This window comes from Asterias rubens, unplaced genomic scaffold (genome assembly GCF_902459465.1).
Source record: "Asterias rubens unplaced genomic scaffold, eAstRub1.3, whole genome shotgun sequence".
Classification (NCBI taxonomy): domain Eukaryota; kingdom Metazoa; phylum Echinodermata; class Asteroidea; order Forcipulatida; family Asteriidae; genus Asterias; species Asterias rubens.
Window position 1 is genome coordinate 260,394 of NW_022985698.1, and position 21,190 is coordinate 281,583.

A 21,190-nucleotide genomic window follows, 5' to 3' on the forward strand; every position below is an offset into this window, starting at 1 on the left:
CAGAATTTGGCGGTAAGCAGAACTATGAATTTGGGCTCTGGTTGTGTCTAACAATAGGAGACTGTTTATGAGACACTAGCAGCAGACATAACGGTCCCTTTTTGCGGCTCTGAGCGTGCGCGAGCATGCTCAATATTGCACGCGTACGTCTGAGCACTCGCAATACTGTGGAAAAGGACCGCTAAAAGTCAGTAACGTATTGTTCTTGATCTAGGTTCTACCAGCAAGTGGGATCCAGCAGACTGTTGAGCCGACTGCTTTGCTTGGTAGAGATGAGTTCACAAAGATACTGTGGGGCGTGTCCATGCAGAACTTAAAAATAATCTGAAAATTTGAGTACCCGACTCCATGTGTTGAAATGTTTTCTTTTTTTACAGTATTGATGCAGCAGTGACAGTGTTTTCTAAGAGCAGACCTCCAGGTATCTACAAAGGTCTCTATATTGATGAGCTGTACAAGAGATATGGAGATGTTGATGATACACCTATTGCACCAGAACAACCTGATTGGTGCTCAGGTAAGGACAAATCATTCTAAACCTGTTAGTCATTAAACTGCTCTAAACTGTGAATTTTGACGTCACATGGCTGTTTTCAGAGCAAATGTTTCGGAGGAGTTGAACACAGTCTAACTTTTGCAAATTGTTTGTGTTGAATTTGTGACGTCAAAATTCGATTCGCATTCGCAGGAAGTATGAATCGAGCTTTACCATTTACTCCTCATTTGCCCGAGCTCATTTGCCCAAAACTGAATCAGGAGTTGTATCTCGAGCTCAAAAAAAGTCCAGAGTAGGTATCTTGAGCTAAAAAAAAGTCAGAACAGGTGTGCCATGCTCAGTTTCAAGAGGCCCAAGTTTGTACATGTTTCTCCCCTTCTTCGTGACCTCCACTGGCTCAGCGTATTGAATTCCGCACTCTTGTTTATACATACAAGTCTGTCCTTTTTCCTTTTCCAGCTCTTTGCATCCTCTGGTTGAAAGCGCTTTATAAATTTCCTTTTTATTATTATACTTGCGTTTGAAACAGCCATAGATTTTTCAAAGGTCAAGGGCACCAAAGGGATTGTCTCCTTGGTAAAGGGCACCCTATGAGGAAATTGTAAATTTCTACTGGAGCTTTTCAAGGGCACCAAGGCAATGACCAGGGGGCTTGGTGGCAATCGCCTTTGTTGCCTCTGTGAAGTATTAGTCCCCAAACAGCTTTAGAGCGTGATGACAATATGGCGATAGTCTAAAAATAGCTCATGGGCCCCATAGGTAAAAATGATGTTTTCCACCTAAAAAAAAAACATTTTTTTTTAACAGGCAGGCATCAGGTCTGAATTCAGATGAAAGTCTTTGATTTCCCTACTTTGAAATGTGTCCAAAATATTTGCATATATAAAGTTATAAACCACAAGGGACATTTACTTACATGTAGTTTCCCTGATTAAAAAAATATATATAAATGCCAACAATATATTGAAAAGACAAAGTCACAACCTTTTCTGTGATTTCCTCCTGCCGCTTCCCAGGTTGTACCATAAACCAAGTGTGATCATTATGGTTAGAGATTAACAAGATTAACTGTTATTCTCCAAAAAAGAAGCAGCATCCAGCAACAGAGTTCAGCATTCTCCTGAAGACGTTCAGAGCATACTGATTGAATTGTTGAGTTGTCAACAGTACTCAAAAGAGATTTTCAAATGGTGTCATCGCAAACCTAATCTTATTATACTTCCACCATGCAAAGTTCCAAATCCTTCAAAATGTGTCTTTGTTTACTTAAAGGCAGTGGACACTATTGGTAATTACTCAAAATAATTAATAGCATAAAACATTACTTGGTAATGAGTAATGGAGAGCTGTTGATAGTATAAAACATTGTGAGAAATAGCTCCCTCTGAACTAACATAGTTTTTGAGAAAGAAGTAATTTTTTACTAAAAAATTTGAATTTGATTTTGAGACCTTAGAATTTGGTTTTGAGGTCCCAAGATCAAGCATCTGAAAGCACACTTGTGCAAAAAGGGCGATTTTTCTTCCATTATTCTCTCGCAACTTCGATGACCAATTGAGTTCAAATTTTCACAGGTTTGTTATTTTGTGCATGTATTGAGATACATCAAGTGAGAAGACTTGTCTTTGACAATTACCAATAGTATCCAGTGTCTTTAAAGGAAAGGTTGAAAGGTTGTCATTTTAAAAAAACATATGTGTTGGGTTTTATTCTTTGAAGGTTCTGATGATCGAGATGAAGATGAGATGTCATCTCCTACAAGAAGTACCGGCAAGTCTCCAGGCTCATCTAGTGGACCTCGAGGAGGTCATGTCAATGTCAATAAACAGGTACATCTAATAATAATTAATGCTTCACAGTATGTATCACAACAAATACAGACACCGCTGAAAAGACATGCACTGAAGTAATACATCTAACTACTACCTTACTCCAGAAAGCGATCAGAGCATACTTTAAACAAAACTAAGATCGTGTTGAAACCAATGGTTCTTTCCAGAATCACCCCAACTCAATTAGAGATTATCATTACATGTTGTTACCGCAAATCTTTACTATAACTACTACCTGGGCGGAAGGTAGACAATTTAAGAACTAGTTATTATTATTCTGACTTGTGTTTTGTTGGTAGTTTATGGAAGGAGTAACCGGTGTGAGTATTGTGACCGAGTACCAAACAGTGAACCGGTTAAGGCAGCAGATCTCCAGGATGGCAGGATGGCCAAAGTAAGTACATCTTTTTGTTTTCATTTGTCAAAGACCAGTATCCCAACATATGCATAAAATAACAAACCTGTGAAAATCTCAGCTTAAAGGCAGTGACACTATTGGTAATTACTCAAAATAATTATTAGCATAAAACATTACTTGGTAACGAGTTATAGGAGAGGGTGATAGTATAAAACATTGTGAGAAACGTCTCCCTCTGAAGTGACATAGTTTTCGAGAAAGAAGTAATTTTCCACGAAATCAAGCACCTGAAAGCACACAACTTCGTGTGGCAAGGGTGTTTTTTTTCTTTCATAGTTATCTCGCAACTTTGCCGACCAATTAAGCTCAGGTTTGTTATTTTATGCATATGTTGAGATACACTAAGTGAGAAGACTGGTCTTTAACATTTACCAATAGTGTCCGGGGGTCTTTAATTGTTCATCGAAGTTGCAAGAAAAACAAAAAAGAAATACACCCTTTTTGCACAGAATTTGAGAAAGGCTTCAAAGCCTGAAGCCTTTCTCAGACACAAAGATTTTAATGAGGAATTACCTCTTTCTCAAAGACTTTGTTTGTGTCAGAGAGAGTTTCTCACAATGTTTATTATTATAACACCTCTTCCTTTGATTGTCTTTGTTGATTGGCCGAGAGCTTGTCACATGGTGTTGTGTATTTTAGTCTTGTAAATGTTCACCGACCATACAGATATACAGATACATGTAGTAAACCACAGATTGCCACAGATTGTGTGAGATTTGATTTTATATGTAAACACCCGTTCGATGAAAGATGGGATGTTCTATTGAACTCGGCTCTGCATCGTTGAATAGAACATTTTATATAACACCCAAGCAGATCCTTGCCATTTGATTGGAGGATTGTCTGTCACGTGATAGCAAATAAAAGTACCATTGCACGCTGAGTCACTCACCGTGCTTTTTCGTTCCATCTGAAAAGTACCATTGCACGCTGGCAGCGTGCAATGGTACTTTTCGGATGGAACGAAAAAGCTGAGTAAAAACATCACTGCGTGCGCGTGCCTTTGGTAACGCAGCAGGTGTTACTGCAAGGCATAAAAATTAGTAAAATTTGTAGCATTCGGCTTCTACAATTAAAAATTTTAGGCCTACGCTTTGTTTTGAAAGTTGTATCTTTCAATCAAAATGACAAAGATCTACTTGGATGTTATATAAAACAAATAATGAATGTTTTTCATTCGTGCAATGGTGCGAATATGTTCATTCGTTGAAAGCTGGAATGTTCCATTCAACTCAACATTATTCGCACCATTGCACTCATAAACATTCATTATGTGTATACCATCTTTCAACTTATGAAAATATTTGCACCATTGCACTCATAAACATTCATTCATTGTATACAATTTTGATTACAGACAGGGTTTCCCAGGATGTCAGCCTGTCTCTCTGGATAACAAGAACCTGGCAGCTCTTAAGCATAAACCCTACAAGGTCAGCTGGAAAGCTGATGGAATCAGGTAGGGCCATTCAGAATCATCATCATTTAAGCTACAGGTGTTCCTCAAGTGTAGCCCTCCTCATGTAAATGACATTCAATTCTATTTCTTGCAGTTCTGGTTTATGTTGTTCCTAGACGGAGTGTAAAGTTGAAGTATTTCTGAGATATAGTGGAGAGCTTTTAAGTGCATTGTGGACAATGAGCATCAGCTTGAAGATGATTCGTTAAGAGATAGGGAGCCAGTGTATTTGTTTCATAATGGGGGTGATAGAACAGGATTTTCTAAACAGTGTCACATTGCGGGCAGCAGTATTTTGGAGGCGCTGAAGATTAGAAATCTGTTTGTTAGGAAGACTGTAGTGAAGAGCGTTGCACTTGTCAAGATGAGAAGTGACAGATGCATGAATGACCTTAATCACCCAGGAGGGAATGTGTACCTGCATTGTTTTGTGATCAGATGTTTTGTTTATGTCTAGGTACATGATGTTAATCGAAGGTCCCAACAGGGTGTACATGGTCGACCGAGACAATGTCATCTTTTGTATTCAAGATCTGACATTTCCTAGACGTAAAGAAGAGGGACATCTATCGGAAACGTTACTAGACGGGGTAAGTACAAATTAACTCTCCCTAAAACAATCAAACCTTACTCCCATGGCTCCTTCATTCTTAAGATCATACCACCCATGTAAGTACGAGGCCTGGCAACTAGTACGACTAGTGTTGACTAGTAGTCGCGAATATTAAATCATTAGTCGAGTCGCTTCGCTGCCATGACTATACCTCACGACTATTCATGACAACGTATTATAAAACACAATCAGACATCAGTGACACAATCCGTCAATCCTTTCAGCTTGAACTTTACTATATTGTGCTTGTGGCATTCATTGTCACAATGCATCTTGAAAATTAAACATTAGTCGCGACTAGTGTCGTAGTCGCAACTATTTGAGGTGCGACTGGTCGAGTAGTAAATTCTACTAGTTGCCCATGCCTAATAGGTACCAACCCAGTATTCTTTCTTTCCTCATGCAGTCACCTAGTGGAACACCCTTCCTGAAAGCACCATCGAAGGAGGTGTTTAAAAAAGTTGTAGCGGCACTCACATGTTGTCCATAAATTCATGGATCCTTTTTTTACTTGCACCTTCTAATTTATTTTTATTTATTTATTGTTTATCCTGGGAAATCCATTCAGTAAGAAAAACTCACTGATCTCCCATGGATCCCAGCTAATAACAATCTGCAGAAGTGCACTTAAGATAAAAGATTAAAAATTTACACCGCAAAACATTGCAAATAAAACATTGTTCTAAATTCATTTAATTTGCACTGTATAAAGTGGCACCCGCGATTCATCTTAAAAAAACTATCCTGTTGTTCAGTCAAATTGATTGATTGATCCACCAATGTACAGGTGTTTTTTTTATGTTGTTGTTTATGTTTACCTTGAACAGGAGATGGTTGTTGACAGAGTTGGTAGCCATGCTATTCCGAGATATCTCATATATGATGTGGTGGTATTCCAGGTAAGCTTGATCTCTCTTCCCTCTTCCATCTTAGTCATGTTTCCTTTGTTCAGTACCAGCAATGAATAATATCATTCATTGTACAGAAAGGAACCAGATCATTCCTCCTTCCAGTCTCGGTTTGGTTACATTGGTTTGAATGGGAGAAAATCAAAATGGCCGCACTATGATCAAACGGTCTATTGGGAAAAATAGCACGTATAAAATCAAAGTACAGAATTATTTGACCCTAACCAAGAGCATTGAACTCAAAATCCGGGACCACTATTAAGAATTTCATAGCGGCTGATTTTGTGCTGGGTGTTCGAGTTTACAGAACTCTCAGAAAAGAGGAATTTATCACTGTATTAGCCAAGGAGAGAAGATGGGGAAAGAAGTTAAAGTTTTTAATGTAGCGGGAGAACCCCAAGAGAAGTATTCCAGGGAAACACCACCCAGTCAGACTGAAAACCCAACCCACATAGCACCCCTGATTGGATTTGAACCAGGGTCCTCAGAGAGGTCGAAGGTGAGGAGAGATACCAACTACGCTAAAGTGACAGCAAAGTTGTGTACCTGGGGCCGATTTCACAAAGAGCTAAGATTGATCTTAACTGCAACTCAACGGCAGTTGCTAAGTAAAGTAATAATAATAATAATATCGAAGTCTTATTTAGCGCATGTACATGTATCTACCAACAAGGTACTCAAGGTGCTGAGTATATATACAAACTTTCAGAAAGATAGGTTATTGCAGTGATGAATTTTGAGAGCCAATTATGTAGCACCTTGTAAGGATTTACAAGTTGCTACGGCGCTTTAAGCAGCCACAGCCAGGAACACCGGGGCGAACCCCTTCTCTTTTCGATTAGCGCACTGGGTTCTTTTACATGCGTTACACAACACACGGGACCAACAGCTTTACGTCCCATCTGAAGGAAAGTGTGATGTCACAATCCAAATCACTGTGATAAAATACTGACAATTTGTCTTACGATGGATTTTATTGCTTTGTGAAATCAAGCCCTCTATTCTTATTTTCAGGGTCAACCTGTTGGGCATTGTGATTTTGATCGGAGATTACTGTGTATCGATAAAGAGATAATTCAGACGAGGAATCAGCAAATCACTCAGGGGATTATTGATAAGACTAAGGAACCATTCAGCGTCAGGCGGAAAGACTTCTGGGACATCACCAAAACAAGAAGTGTATGTATTCAAATCTTGAATCTTGAATTCTCCTACTCGTAGACATAATAATAATAAAATTAATATAATAATAATAGTTGTGGCTTCTTATATTGCGCACATGTCCGTCGCTCAGTGATGCTCCTGGCGCTGTAACATACAGTATTTCCTGCAATATGTGGGTCTACGTTTTGAGTTAGGAGACCTAATCCTTAGATAGCACTATGTAATGTTTTACAAGGTGCTGTGGCACAATTTGCTGCTATTATTGGACAAGGAACACCGGGGCGAACCCCTTCTTGTTTCGAAAAGTGCACTGGGTTCTTTTACATGCGTTACATAACACATGGGACCAACGGCTTTACATCCCATCCGAAGAACTCGAACCCACTCTCTGCTGATCAGAAACACAAGAGTTTGAATTTGGTGCTGTTAACCGTTCGACCACGACTCATCCACTTTTTCTGTTTTCAAACTTGCCGTTCCTTTTGAAACTAACATTACCAAAGCTGATGAACGTAACTCCAAATCAAAGGGGTTTTCTAATGGCAAGCTTAATTTATTTTGCCATCATTAGAAATATCAAATCTTGTACTTTCCAACGATGGTCAGCTTGGATATATGGAGGGTGATTGTGACAAAACTACAGGGTTATTACAATTGGCCTTTGTGCTAAGGCTTGAGTGGTGTTGTGTGTGTAAGCTTGGTCGACTAAAGCCCCCTATGGTAAGGAAAGGGTTAAGGTGATTCGCTTGCTGCCACTTCCCAAGTTGTTTGATAAACTTCATTGTGATCCCTGGCTGTATGGAAGTTACAGGTTGAATGGCTTCTGACTGGCACCCCCGAACAAAGATATTGACAAAATAGGAAAGCAGCACTGCTAGGAGTAGATAGCTCAGTGGGTAGATAGTCAGAAGGTTGCAGGTTCATGTCCTGCTCTGGTCACTTTCTCTTTAATCAACCCCCAAAACATTTCCAGTTCTAGTTCCAGTTCTAGTTTGAAACCGTTCAACTGAAAGTGGTGTGTAAGGTGGAACCTTTAAGAACTTTAAAAAGTGTTCTAATCCTGATATCACATTGCTAGCCGACATAAAGGTCGGTTGACTGTGAACTTTGTATTCAACGCATGATATCGTATGTGATTGGCTCTGTGAAAATGAGTCACAAGGGGGAAAATTAACTTGTTGGGTTTTATACATGGCTGAAATGAGCATACAACAAGCTTCATTTTGACATCTCTTACACACTTGTGTGATGTTTGGTTCAAAAGTTATGACCTTTTGAAAAATGGATTATCTCATAATCTAAAAATAAAACATACTGGAGAAACAGCCCGTTTCATAAAAACATTAACTATCAAAAAGAACATGTTTTATTCACCTTTATTGATTAAAAACAAAGTTTCTATTTAAGAAAATGTGAAAATGTAGACCCTAAAAAGCATAAAACCACATAAAATAAAAAATAAAACTTATTTTGTAGAGCCCGTCACATACTAATGATTCATAAATACCTCAGACAGTTTCGCTATTCCTATTGGCGGAGAGCGCGTCACGTGGGTGTGTATAAACCTTTGTTTATGACCAGTAAAAAGTGTAAAAAGTGTTGAAACATGGGCGTGACACGCGAGCTTGCACCTGTGCTCATAAGACAGTTTCTTCATTCCTATTTGTCGAGAGCAACGGCTGAAACAGTTGGTCCACATCACGCGATATGCGCGACGCGCACAGCATTCCCTTATAAGGAGTGGTTTACCCCAGGGCGACGGAGGGCCTCACCATTTCATAGCTGGAGGGGTGTTGTGTTGAAAGAAATCATTGAACAATTATAATTGTTTGCATTTATTTAACTTTTTGACCAAAAGTGTTGATGTTTTTTGACCGAAAAGGTATTTATGAATGGGAATCAAAGTGTGTTGAATCGGTTTTCAACTAGTGGTTTAAACCCGCCGAGGCCTGGTTCTTGATAATTTACCTCGACTTTGTCTCGGTAAAATTATCAAGAACCAGGCCTCGTTGGGTTTAAACCACTAGTAGAAAACCTCTTCACCACACATTGATTCCCTTAATGAAACCATAGTGGGTGATATTTAATGGTCAAACTGCAGAAGAGTTGACTGTGTATGTTGTAGATGCATTCATTACATGATTTCAAATTGCAGGGTTGGCATAGTTTATCCATCAAAATAAAACCACAGTGGATTATTCTGAGTGTTCAGAATGTATCGAATGTCTCATGACCATAACAATCAACTGCATTTTCTTAACAGATTTTAGAGGGTCAGTTTTCCAAGCAGGAACTTGGTCATGAAACGGACGGTGTCATTTTCCAGCCACAGAAAGATGTAAGTAGAATCAAACAATAGCCATGTTTTTATACTCGGCATGGTTTCTCTGCATTTGTTTTTACGGAGAGTTTTGAAGTATCAACTGATCATCCTCAATAATAGCAATAATAATAATAATGATAATTTTGCTCTGTTGCAAAACTTGTTTGTTTATAACTTTAATCAACCTTCAATCTTACTGTAAAAATACATTATAAGCGCCTTGAGTACCAGGGATGAGATTGTTCAGACTTTTGGCTGAACTCAGACTTTTTATGTCGGCCTGGTGAAGAAAAAGCAGACAATATTTGGTTTCCACAAATAAAGAAATCCTGTTCATTGGTCTACTTCTCTAGCGCTTTGGATACTGTTTCCAAAACCTTATTGGAATCTATAACCCTGAGGAATGTCCAAATTTCAATGCACCCCTGAATATGTATTCAAGTTTCAGACTTTTTTGTCAGTATTGACTCTCACCCCTGGAGTACCTTGTTGGTAGATATGTGCGCTGTATAAGACTTTGATATTATTAATTATTATTGTATCATAGCTGCCAACTATTACAAATTTTTCGTAATTATTACGAATTTATCTGTGAATTACGAAAATACGAATTTCCTATTAAATATTACGAATTTCAACTTTCCCGCCATGGTAAAAAAAAACCTGTATAATTGTAATGCATTTATTCTTTTTCAGCTTTGAAAAGTCGAATAAACTGTTGGTATTTGATTTTGTGTAAATAGTAATCGATTCCTTGCCATTTAAATGCCATTTATATGCACTATACCACCGTCAACGACTCTGGAAGAATCATGAAAACATTCGGTTTTAATAGTATCGATATCGCTGTGCAGCAGGATACCAGCATCATCGTAAATTTATGAGAAAACGCGTGGAAACCAGCGACAGAATGCGCGCGATGCGGGCATACATGTACTTTCAAGATGGCTTCGGCGACCTGTCAAAATTCGTACGGAACTTTCTGAGATTGCATCGTGAAACAAGACTGTTGAACGGAATTTTACAGGATTGGAAGAAAGGACAGTTTTACCATTAAAAAGCCCGTGAGAAAGTTATCATTTTATGGTTGTTTCGCGGGAGAAAAACAGCTCAAGATCTACAGTATGGACATGATGAAAATGCGTGAAAACAAGTGCATCTCGCTAACGTTAACGTTATTCAGCACACCGTGAGTTTGTTCTGTCATCATCACATTGCAATTTTTTAGAATTGTTTGAATATTCATCGTTCCTCATGGCTTCCAAAGGTAAACAGAAAGGACAATTTTACAGTAGGAAATACAGTGATAACTTTTCCTTTATCACAGTTTCACAGAAGGGGAAACAACATGCATTTTGTAAAGTATGTCGACGGGACATATCGGTAGCACACGGTGGACGGTCTGACATAGTTACACACTCCAAATCAAAACTCCATCTCACTAATGTTAAAGATGAGGCACAGACAACAAAATTGACATCATTTATGTCAAGTCAACACGATATCAATACTACTCGGGCGGAGTGTTTATTCACTGCTTTCTATTTAGAACATAATATACCTCTCTCAGCAGCAAGTCATGTGGGACCCTTGCTAAGGAAGGCTTTTCCCAATTCCGATGAGGTAAAAAAGTTCTCAAGTGCACGGACCAAGACAACATGCCTGGTGCATGAAATGGCTAGAGACTCCCAAAATAAGATGATATCAGCTATGAAATCGAGTCCATTTTCAATATCCACAGATGGAAGCCATACTAGTGACAGCAAGTTGTACCCAATCGTCATTAATTTCTATGATGATGTGGAAAAGCAAACCTCGTGCTCCTTATTTTCCATTCCAAATTTACAATTCAGTCAACAGGGGAAAATATTGCTAAACTTCTCACATCAGAAATGGAGAAACATGACATTCCATGGAAAAATTGTACAGCACTAGGTTCAGACAATGCAGCAGTGATGGTTGGAATCAGGAAAGGAGTTGGAAGTTATTTGAAGGAGTGTCAACCAAATATTATTGTTCTTGGGTGCCCAAATCACCTTATTGATCTAGCTGCTAAAGCTGCTTCGTCTGCTCTACCATTTTCGATGGACTCACTGCTTGTTGATGTTTTCTACTATCTTGAGGCCAGCGTGAATAGGAAAATGAAGTTGAGAGAATTCCAACAACTGTGCGGAAATGAAGTTCAGAAAATTCTTAAGCATGTTTGTACTCGTTGGTTGTCTCTTGGCCAGTGTTTGCCTCGCTTTCTTCATCATTGGAGAGCTTTGAGTCTCTTTTTTGAGGAGGAGATTGTACAACAGAAAAAAGTAGCAAAAGCAACTGTAAAGATATCTCCAAGACTGGAGGCCTTTCAAATACCAAAGGTGGCTTCAAGTCCAAGAGTGGCTAACGAGACTCCATCAGGTAGCAGTAAAGTTTCTGCAGGCTCATCCAAAGTGGATGTTAGTGGAAGTAAGGGGAAAAAACAACAAAATAATGACAATGCACCAAAAGTGGGAGCCAAGCCAACCAAAAAGCTACGGACAGAGAAAACAAATGAGAAAACAACCCAAAGAGTATCCACTATCACTACCACCAGTAAAGCATCCACACCAACATCTAAGAAAACCATCACTCATGGAAGCACTCCAGCTTCAAACACTCAGACTCAGAGCAACGGTAAATCCAAAATGGATTCTGAGAATGAAGACACCAGGCAGGAAAGAATTGTAAAGGCATTAAAATCAAAGTTTAAGCTGGCCTTTGCACATTTTTTGAGTCAAAGCATTGCTTCATTTGACAGTAAAAGTGTAATTCTTCAGACAAAAAGTCCCTTAATCCACAAACTGAAGAGAGAACTGGAAGGATTGCTACAAGACATATATAGCAAATTTGTCATCCCTGATGCCATCAAAGCAGTCAGTAGTAACTTGACAAATCTAGACTACAGAAATCCAAAGAATCAGAAAGATGACTGCGAGATTGTGATTGGCAGTGAAACAAGGGAAATAATTACCACTGAATTAAAAGCGAGTGAATGTGAGAAGTTTCTCTCAATCGTCAGATTGTACTACACGAAAGCTTGTGATTACATTGTGGCCAAGTTTCCTCTCAAATCGGATGTTCTTCTACATGCTGAAGTAGCTGACTTGGACCTTAGAGTGGCTGCCAAGTTCTCCTCAGTGAGATTCTTCATCAATAAATTTCCATGTATGGTACTGGCTAAGGAATCTGAAACCATGCATGATGCCATTGATGCACTCAGGAGCAGTTTCTCGCTTACCAGCTGAATGATATTCCACCAGCAGTACTAGAACAAACAGATGCAGATAAGCAGTGGACATTGATGGCTGATGTGATAGGTCCTTCTGGTCAACTGTGTTATGACAGGCTTGCCAAGGTCATGCTTGGTATTCTCACCATCCCACACAGCAATGCTGAATGCGAGAGAGTATTCAGTCAGGTCAGAAAAAACAAAACAGACTTTAGAGGATCTATGAGTAATAATCTTCTGTCTGCTCTACTGGTCACTAAAGCTCAACAGAAAGGCCCTTGCTATGCTAGAGAATTTGACACCTTGTTCTTAAAGAGAGCCAAATCAGCTACTTATAAAGCTCTCAATGATGACAGTTCTAGGGATCTGTAGGTACATGTATGTATGACATTCTGTTCTTGCATATTGTCAATTTATTTTTATCTTGCATTTCAAATGAACAAAGACTGCATCACATGGAAAGGGGGGCCACTCCCAAAGGATAACACTGAAATTTCATACAAATTGTGTGCATGTCAAACACCGCGATGCGCAATTTCGTAGAAATTGTATGCATGTCAAACGCCGGGATATGCCACGATGTTTTATTACTAATTGAAATTTTCAATTGTTGGCAGCTATGTTATATGTTCTAAATTATTAGTGATGATTTACTTGTTTGTTGCATTGCAGAGATATGTAGCAGGCCGCTGTGATGTGGTGCTGAAATGGAAACCTCCAAGTCTTAACTCGGTGGATTTCAAGCTGCAAATAACCACCCTCAACAAACCAGGGTGAGGCACTATTTATATATGTGGAAGTGTTCTGGCCGAGCAGTTAAGAGCACCGAATTCAATCTCTGGTGTTTCTGATCAGCAGAGTGTGTGTTTAAGTCCCTGTCGTGACACTTCTGTCCTTAAGCAAGACACTTGACCATTGCTTTGTCCTTTGGATGGGATGTAAAGCTGCTGGTGCTGTGTGTTGTGTAACGCACGTACAAGTGCACTTATCAAAAAAGAGAAGGGTTTCGCCCCGAAGAGCTTCGCCCCGGTGTTCCCTGCAGCTGCACCTTGTAAACCCCTATATGGTGCTACATAATTGGGTCTCAGAATTCAATAACCTATCTTTCTGTAAAAATGTATATATACTCAGCGCCTTGAGTACCTCGTTGGTAGATACGTGTGCTTTATAAGACTTTGATATTCAATTCAACATCTTTTTTCATACTGCAAAATGCTCACAAATATTGACTGTTTATGAGTGTAAAAAACTGGGCAAGTTTTTCAAGTCAATTCAATTCAACTTTTATTTCAATACTGCAAAGGTTCTTTAATGATGGCTGTTTCTGAGTGTCAAAATCTGTGCAAGTCTCGAGCATATCAAACACAGGGAAACAATTCAAACATCCTTTGTTTCTTATAACAGATGTTTTAAAACCATTACACATTATTACATAGAAATGAAACAAAGCACGGTGGTCAACGCAATGGGATTTACAGCTCTCTTGTTGGGCTAGACTCGATAATCAACCATGGCATGCTGGACTCTCACATTTACCGAGCGGTTAAGAGCACTGGTGTTTCTGATCAGCAGAGCATGGGTTTGAGTCCTGGTTGTGGCACTTGTGCACTTAAGCAATTCACTTTACTATAATTATTGTGTCTTTGGATGAGACATTAACTGTAGGTCCTGTAAACTAGGAAATGTTATGTGCCGAAAAAGAACCTAGAACACTTATCTTGGAAGAGTAGCCTGGGTTAACCCTGGTGTTTCTGGTTCACATAGCAAGCCCCCGATGCTTACAGATTTCCTCAGGCTTCCAAGCGCAAGTAATTTTAACACCCGTTTCAAACTGGCACTCCAGAGTTGCGCCGAATCAAATTCTGAATTAAGTACATGAAAAGTTCAATGTCTGAAACAGTGTGGAGCGACTGGACGCACTAGAAGTCGAAAGATCGACTGTTGCAGTCGTTCGGAACGACTCTGGAGTACCTTGGTATCGGTCATTGGTCTTGTCATGAGCCAAGCCAATGGTAATGCTAGGTATGTTAAGTTCGCTTGTCTGAAACCAAAATTTATTCGGGTCATTCTAGAGTCAATAAAACGGGTGTAAGTTCACTCTATGAGGCATACTCATTTCAATACCAGAAATATCTAATAATAATCTTGATTAACTATTACAGAATGCTACCTGAAACCAAAGGTCTCCTCTTCGTTGGTGGTGCTCCACATCCATTCTCAGAAATCAAGATCACCAAGGACTTGAAGCAATACGACAAGAAGATCATCGAGTGCAAATTTGCCAATAATAGTTGGGTTTTCATGAGAGAGAGGACAGACAAGAGCTTTCCCAATGGATACGCCACAGCTGTCGGTAAGTCAAAATATCTTGCACCTTTTTCTTGAAGACCATTGGAGAACACTGATCGAAATGTTGAGTTTTACACTACAGATACTTTTCAGTGCCACCACAATATAAAGAGAGATTTCATGTACATTGTGTTACCACAAACTTAAAATACATACATGCTTTAAATCGTTAATATAGGCAGTAAATGATGTATCGATTGTGTCTTCTAAGACTGTAGTTCCTGAGGTAGCAAATTTCACTTATAGAACTATGAGAACTGTTCAAATGGGGACAAAAATGTATTTGGTGGTTTTGACAGAAGGCCAACCCCCCCCCCCCCCGAAAATTAAACAATAACAAAAATAATAATGATCAATCATTAAATAATAATAATAAAATAAAATTACATTTGTATATCGCTTTCCACAGGCGTTTCAAAGCGCTTTAAATTATTACCTTTAAACCATCAACAAATTATTTCATTTTTAGCACGTAAGTGAACATGCAGGCTTAAATGCCGAAAAACAAAAACTTGTTGAGTTATTTGTTGTTGCTTGTTAACATGGTTAAGTGTTTTTTTCTAAATCACTCTCATATTTAAAATCAATAAAGGACGGGAAATGTTTCGTCTATTACTTGGGTAATCCAATAATAAGGGTATTTGAGAAAAGAATAAATTCTTTTTATAAAGCCGGGTTCATACTTCCTGCCAATGCGATGGTGACGCGACAATCGGTACGTGCTTCCTTTCCTTTTACGTATGACGAAGTGAAATTCGCTTCGCACAGAGCATTTGCATGAACTATGAACCAAGCTTAACTCTTTGTTTATTTGATACTACATTTGTTGTAGTACCAATAGTCTTAAAATTTCTACCATTTTTAATTCTACTTTGCTTACAATGGCTGTTGAATATAAAGCTGTAATTGTGATTGTGCACCAAATTGCTGAACAGGCAAACATTTTGCTATGCAATAGAACAGAGTGTACCATTTTGCGTCTGTGTCCGTAATGTCAGCAGTTTTTTCGATTGTTGAAAAAAAAAAATTCAAGTACCTGTAAACCACTTTAAAATTGTAAATGGAGACGAGGGTTTGAGTGAAAATATTTAGAGTGGATTCATTTGTGAGTTTTTTTTTTCATCTGAATGGACCCTTATGGGTTGGTTGTCTATTAAGTATTGTCAAAGTGTTTTTTTCTAAATCACTCTCATATTTAAAATCAATAAAGGACGGGAAATGTTTCGTCTATTACTTGGGTAATCCAATAATAAGGGTATTTGAGAAAAGAATAAATTCTTTTTATAAAGCCGGGTTCATACTTCCTGCCAATGCGATGGTGACGCGACAATCGGTACGTGCTTCCTTTCCTTTTACGTATGACGAAGTGAAATTCGCTTCGCACAGAGCATTTGCATGAACTATGAACCAAGCTTAACTCTTTGTTTATTTGATACTACATTTGTTGTAGTACCAATAGTCTTAAAATTTCTACCATTTTTAATTCTACTTTGCTTACAATGGCTGTTGAATATAAAGCTGTAATTGTGATTGTGCACCAAATTGCTGAACAGGCAAACATTTTGCTATGCAATAGAACAGAGTGTACCATTTTGCGTCTGTGTCCGTAATGTCAGCAGTTTTTTCGATTGTTGAAAAAAAAAAATTCAAGTACCTGTAAACCACTTTAAAATTGTAAATGGAGACGAGGGTTTGAGTGAAAATATTTAGAGTGGATTCATTTGTGAGTTTTTTTTTTCATCTGAATGGACCCTTATGGGTTGGTTGTCTATTAAGTATTGTCAATGTCTATAACATACATTGTAGTATGCACACAGAGGGTGCCGCCTTGTTTTTGGTTTTAAGGTGTACAACAACATGGTACTCCACTTGAAATAAACCCCTGTCGTACCCTACATGTACATGTACCACCACCCCACACAAGTGTGTGTGTACATACGCCTGCAACCGTGGACCTCCTAATTATCCCTCATACATACCCATGGGTGAAGAGAAACAATTATAGTGAAGCATCTTTCTCAAGGACACAAGTGCCATGACCAGGATTTGAACCCACACTCCAATGACTTTACCACCAGAACTTGAATTCCATGCTCTTAATAACCGGCCAAGACTCCCTACATCGTATTGTGTACATGTATGTCATAGCAAATTCTGTCTTAGCCTTCTGATTTCATGTTTTCTTTGAACACCTGTGTAAAATAGCGTTGCTTAAGATACAAGTGTCATGACTGGGACTCAAAAGCACACTCTGCTGAACAGAAACACTCAGAGCTTGAGTCCGGTGCTCTCAATCACAACTCTAAGAAATAAAACCCAAATCTCTCACACTCTGTACGTGAATATGTCATAACCTTTTGGTTTCACGACTGGGACTCGAAACCCACACTCTGATGCTCTTAAGGGCTAGGCCATGATACTCCACAGCAGCTCTATGCAATACATGCAATAGGGCCCAAATCTCTAACATTCTGTACATGTATGTCATGGCCTTCTGATTTTATGTATTTCTAAACAGCCTTGTAGTAGCTTTGCTTAAGGACACAGTTGTCTTGACTTAAGGACACAGTTGTCTTGACTGGGTCTTGACAAACGTATACTTCGCCTTTAAGCAGCTCTATGCAATAGGGCCCAAATCTCTCACACTGTGAATGTAATAGCGACTTCCGTCATAGCCTTCTGATTCTATGTATAATTTCTTAACAGCCGTGTGTAATAGCATTGCTAATCCAGTCACCAAGGACATCCTACTGAAGTTCATTGAAGAGCACGCCTTGAAGCCAACCGGTAAGCGTCCAGCGTCGGAAGAAGGCAGTAGGGAATCATCCACTAAGAAGCAGCGGGTAACAGAAGGGGATAGTCAGCTCATGCCACCACCGAGGCAAACCCACCATCTGACTCACTGAGTGTGGTGTAGTGGACTTTGTGGATTGGTAGGTGAGGTTTTGCTGAACTATCCTGCTGACAAGGATGTGCTGTTACTAAATCAACGAGAGTAACGATGCAAGTTTATGACAGGATTCGCAAAACTAACTAAATGCTTCTCTAACAGTGTATTGCACTGGACAAGGTGTGCAAAGATTTGCCACACAAACAAGATGCTTTTGACCTTCTGGAAATATCCAAATGTCTGAGGATTGGTTGACCGGACCATCTTGCTGACAAGAATGTGCTGTACTAAAACAACAAGAATAAAGGTGCAAGTTTGGGATAGGATTTGCCAAACTATTGCTTCTTTAAGAGTGTATTGCAATGGCCAAGATATTCGGAGTACTTGAGATTATGCCAAATTGATCATGTTGCTGACACTAATGTACATTGGCTCTTTATTTTAAGAGTGTATTGCTGTTGCCACGATATGTGCATTATACTGAAAGGATTTGCCAAGCACAGACCCAGAAATGATGCTTTACTGGCCAACTGGAAATGTCAAAATGTCTGTGAGGATTTGCCGAATGGACCATCTTGCTGACACGAATGTGCCGTACTAAAACATTGAGGATTAAAGGTGCAAGTTTCTCATAGGATTTGCAAAACTAACCAATTGCTTCTTCAAGAGTGTACTGCACTGGCCACGATATAAACTGCTCACAAAAAGTAAGGAAACTTTTTTCAATCCAGTATATTTGTTATTATTTAATACTCTCTTTGTATATGGTATATATCATTGCAAAGCTGAACTGTTCCTCTTTAAAATGATACCGTAATTGCAATGATTACATGTTGCTGGACTTGACCACGTTAATCATAATGAGACAAAGTCACAAATCAAATGTGCCAAAATTAGCAATTTTGTGTTTACGTGTGAACAATCAAATTGACACTGTAATTCAAACAAGCAAGACAACTTACTGATCTTAATCCACATTATTGAGACAAGAAAGTTGGTATAGAGCAAGACAACTTACTGATCTTAATACACTTTATTGATACAAAAAGTTCAGTAACAAGTGGATGATCCGAAGGCGTTGATGACATCCTGGCACCTTCTTCTCATGCTGCACATAAGTCCTGTGATGCGCTGATGATGAGGGATGGCGTTCCATTCTTTATTAAGGAACATGGTTTGGTCAGCCACAGTTTATGTGTTGGTGGTTCTGGCGTGGACAGCAAGGCCAAGCTGGTCCCACAGATGTTCCATGGGATTCAGGTTTTGACTGTTAGCAGGCCAATCCATCCGGTGCACCCCAAAATTGTTAAGGTAGTCAGTCACCAGTCGGGCTCGATGGGGGCGAGCGTTGTCATCTTGGAAGATGGCATTTGGTCCAAGAGTCTGCAAGTATGGGACTGCATTCGGCTGTGGAAAATCGTCTTGCAAATACCCATCAAACAAGGTGTTTTTCATGAGACATGTGAGATGAGGGTTTATGTCCGATGAGCTTACTGGTGCAAATCGTTTTGTAAACCATTAATGGTTCTGAAAAGCTTGATCGGTTCGGTTATTGAGCATTACCTATTGACCATTCACATAACAACGGTAATTTTGGCACATTTGATTTGTGACTTTGGCTCATTGTTATTCGTGTAGCCAAGTTCAGCAACATGTAATCATTGCAAATGTGGTATCATTTTAAAGAGGAACAGTTCAGCTTTGCATTGATATATACCATATACAAAGAGAGTATTAAATAATAACAAATATACTGGAATAAAAAAAGTTTCCTTACTTTTTGTGAGCAGTTTATGTGCAAAGACAAAAACGTTTTGCCACACACACACACACACCCACGCACACATTGGGATTTGCTGATCTACTAGATATGTCCAAGTGGCTTTGACGATTTGCCCAACTGACCATCTCGCTGAATATGCTGTACAATAAGGATCACTGTTCGAGAAAGCTGAAAGGATTTGCCAAAATGGCTGTCTTGCACTGCCATATTGAATAACAGAAAGTTTTGGAAGGTTTTGCCACTTTGACAACAAGAATGCTTGTGAACATTCAGTGTTGCTAATGTGGATATTTGTAAAGTAAACTAATTTGCCACGAAACTAACCATTTTGCTGACTACAAAAATGTGCTGTTCACTAATACAAGGATAACTGCAAAAGGCTAAGCTTTGCCAAGCTGGCCATCTAGCAGTAACTACAAAAAAGTGTTGCAGTTACAATACAGAAAGATGTGCAGATGTCTTAAAGGATTTGCCACACATGGCTACATGTACTGTATAAGGGTGTGTTGTGCTGAAACGGTTTGCTTTTTTGACTACAAGAGCGGAATCATTGAGAAGATTTTCAAATATGTCTATCAGGATTTGCCACACCGACTGCAAGAATGTGTTGCCTTGATCAAGTGGAAATGCCCAAATTGCTGAAAACGGTTTGCCAAATTGACTGCAATAGTGTGTAGCACTGACTGCAACAGTGTGTAGCATGATGACCTTGCATAAGTGTTACTTGCTTAACATGATTTGCAATTTTTAATTCAAGAATGTCTACACGTAGCTCAACACATGTACATGTAGGTTCAATTCCTATACATTTAACAGCAGCAAACTGTGTAGATGGAGGATGCAAAAGTATGAGACCTCATTAAAATTTTGGATAAATAAGGACAGTCGTCAAGTACGCTTCAAATAAGTTCACCTGAACATTGTTTTAAAGACACTGGATACTATTGGTAATTTTCAAAGACCAGTCTTCTTACTTGGTGTATCTCAACATATGCATAAAGTAACAAACCTGTGAAAATTTGAGCTCAATTGGTCGTCAAAGTTGCGAGATATTAACAAAAGAAAAAAACACCTTGTCACACGAAGTTGCTTGATTCAGATGCTTGATTTCGAGACCTCGATTTCTAAATCTGAGGTCTCAAAATCAAGTTCGCATAAAATTACTTCTTTCTAAAAAACTATGTCACTTCAGAGGGAGCCATTTCTCACCATGTTTGATACTATCAACCTCTCCCCATTACTTGCTACAAAGTAAGGTTTAGTGCTAATAACTATTTTGAGTAATTACCAATAGTGTCCACTGCCTTTAATTGGAAAGTTTGTCAACAAACCTGAATCAACAGCTCGGCTTTGCTGGTTCGTGTAGAATGGTTTTATTTATAGGTGTACAGAAACTTAGAGACACAGATAATTTTTAAGATAAATGTTCACACTGTATTTTAAATGATTGGTTCAGCCATGAACTTGGGTTAAAAAACATTTTGCAAACCTCTCATTTTTTTTACCAAAATAGTCAATTTAGGCCTGATTCTTCAAGGAGGCAACGGAGGCGATTGCCTCCGTTGCCCCTTGCCATTGCTTTGGTGCCCTTGAAATGCCCCAGTAGAAATTTACAATTTCCTCAAAGGGTGCCCTTTGCCAAAGAGAAAATGCCTTGGTGCCCTTGCCCTTTCAAAAACGAAGCATACAGCCCTGAGTCATT

General features: G+C 39.0%; 1 protein-coding gene across 2 annotated transcripts in view; it reads left to right on the forward strand.

Moving 5' to 3' along the window:
* The window catches only part of LOC117305744 (mRNA-capping enzyme-like), a 39,503-nt gene extending 21,065 nt beyond the window's left edge, over window positions 1-18,438 (forward strand). For both annotated transcript variants that reach the window (XM_033790620.1, XM_033790619.1), the window contains exons 5-15: window positions 378-517; window positions 2,216-2,325; window positions 2,628-2,722; window positions 4,104-4,205; window positions 4,663-4,795; window positions 5,646-5,717; window positions 6,741-6,905; window positions 9,154-9,228; window positions 13,139-13,239; window positions 14,629-14,819; window positions 17,522-18,438. In XM_033790620.1, the coding sequence (XP_033646511.1) occupies window positions 378-517; window positions 2,216-2,325; window positions 2,628-2,722; window positions 4,104-4,205; window positions 4,663-4,795; window positions 5,646-5,717; window positions 6,741-6,905; window positions 9,154-9,228; window positions 13,139-13,239; window positions 14,629-14,819; window positions 17,522-17,721 (1,384 nt within the window). In that variant the 3' untranslated portion in view covers window positions 17,722-18,438. The remainder of the gene's footprint in view (window positions 1-377; window positions 518-2,215; window positions 2,326-2,627; window positions 2,723-4,103; window positions 4,206-4,662; window positions 4,796-5,645; window positions 5,718-6,740; window positions 6,906-9,153; window positions 9,229-13,138; window positions 13,240-14,628; window positions 14,820-17,521) is intronic.
* The last annotated feature ends 2,752 nt before the right edge of the window (window positions 18,439-21,190 follow it).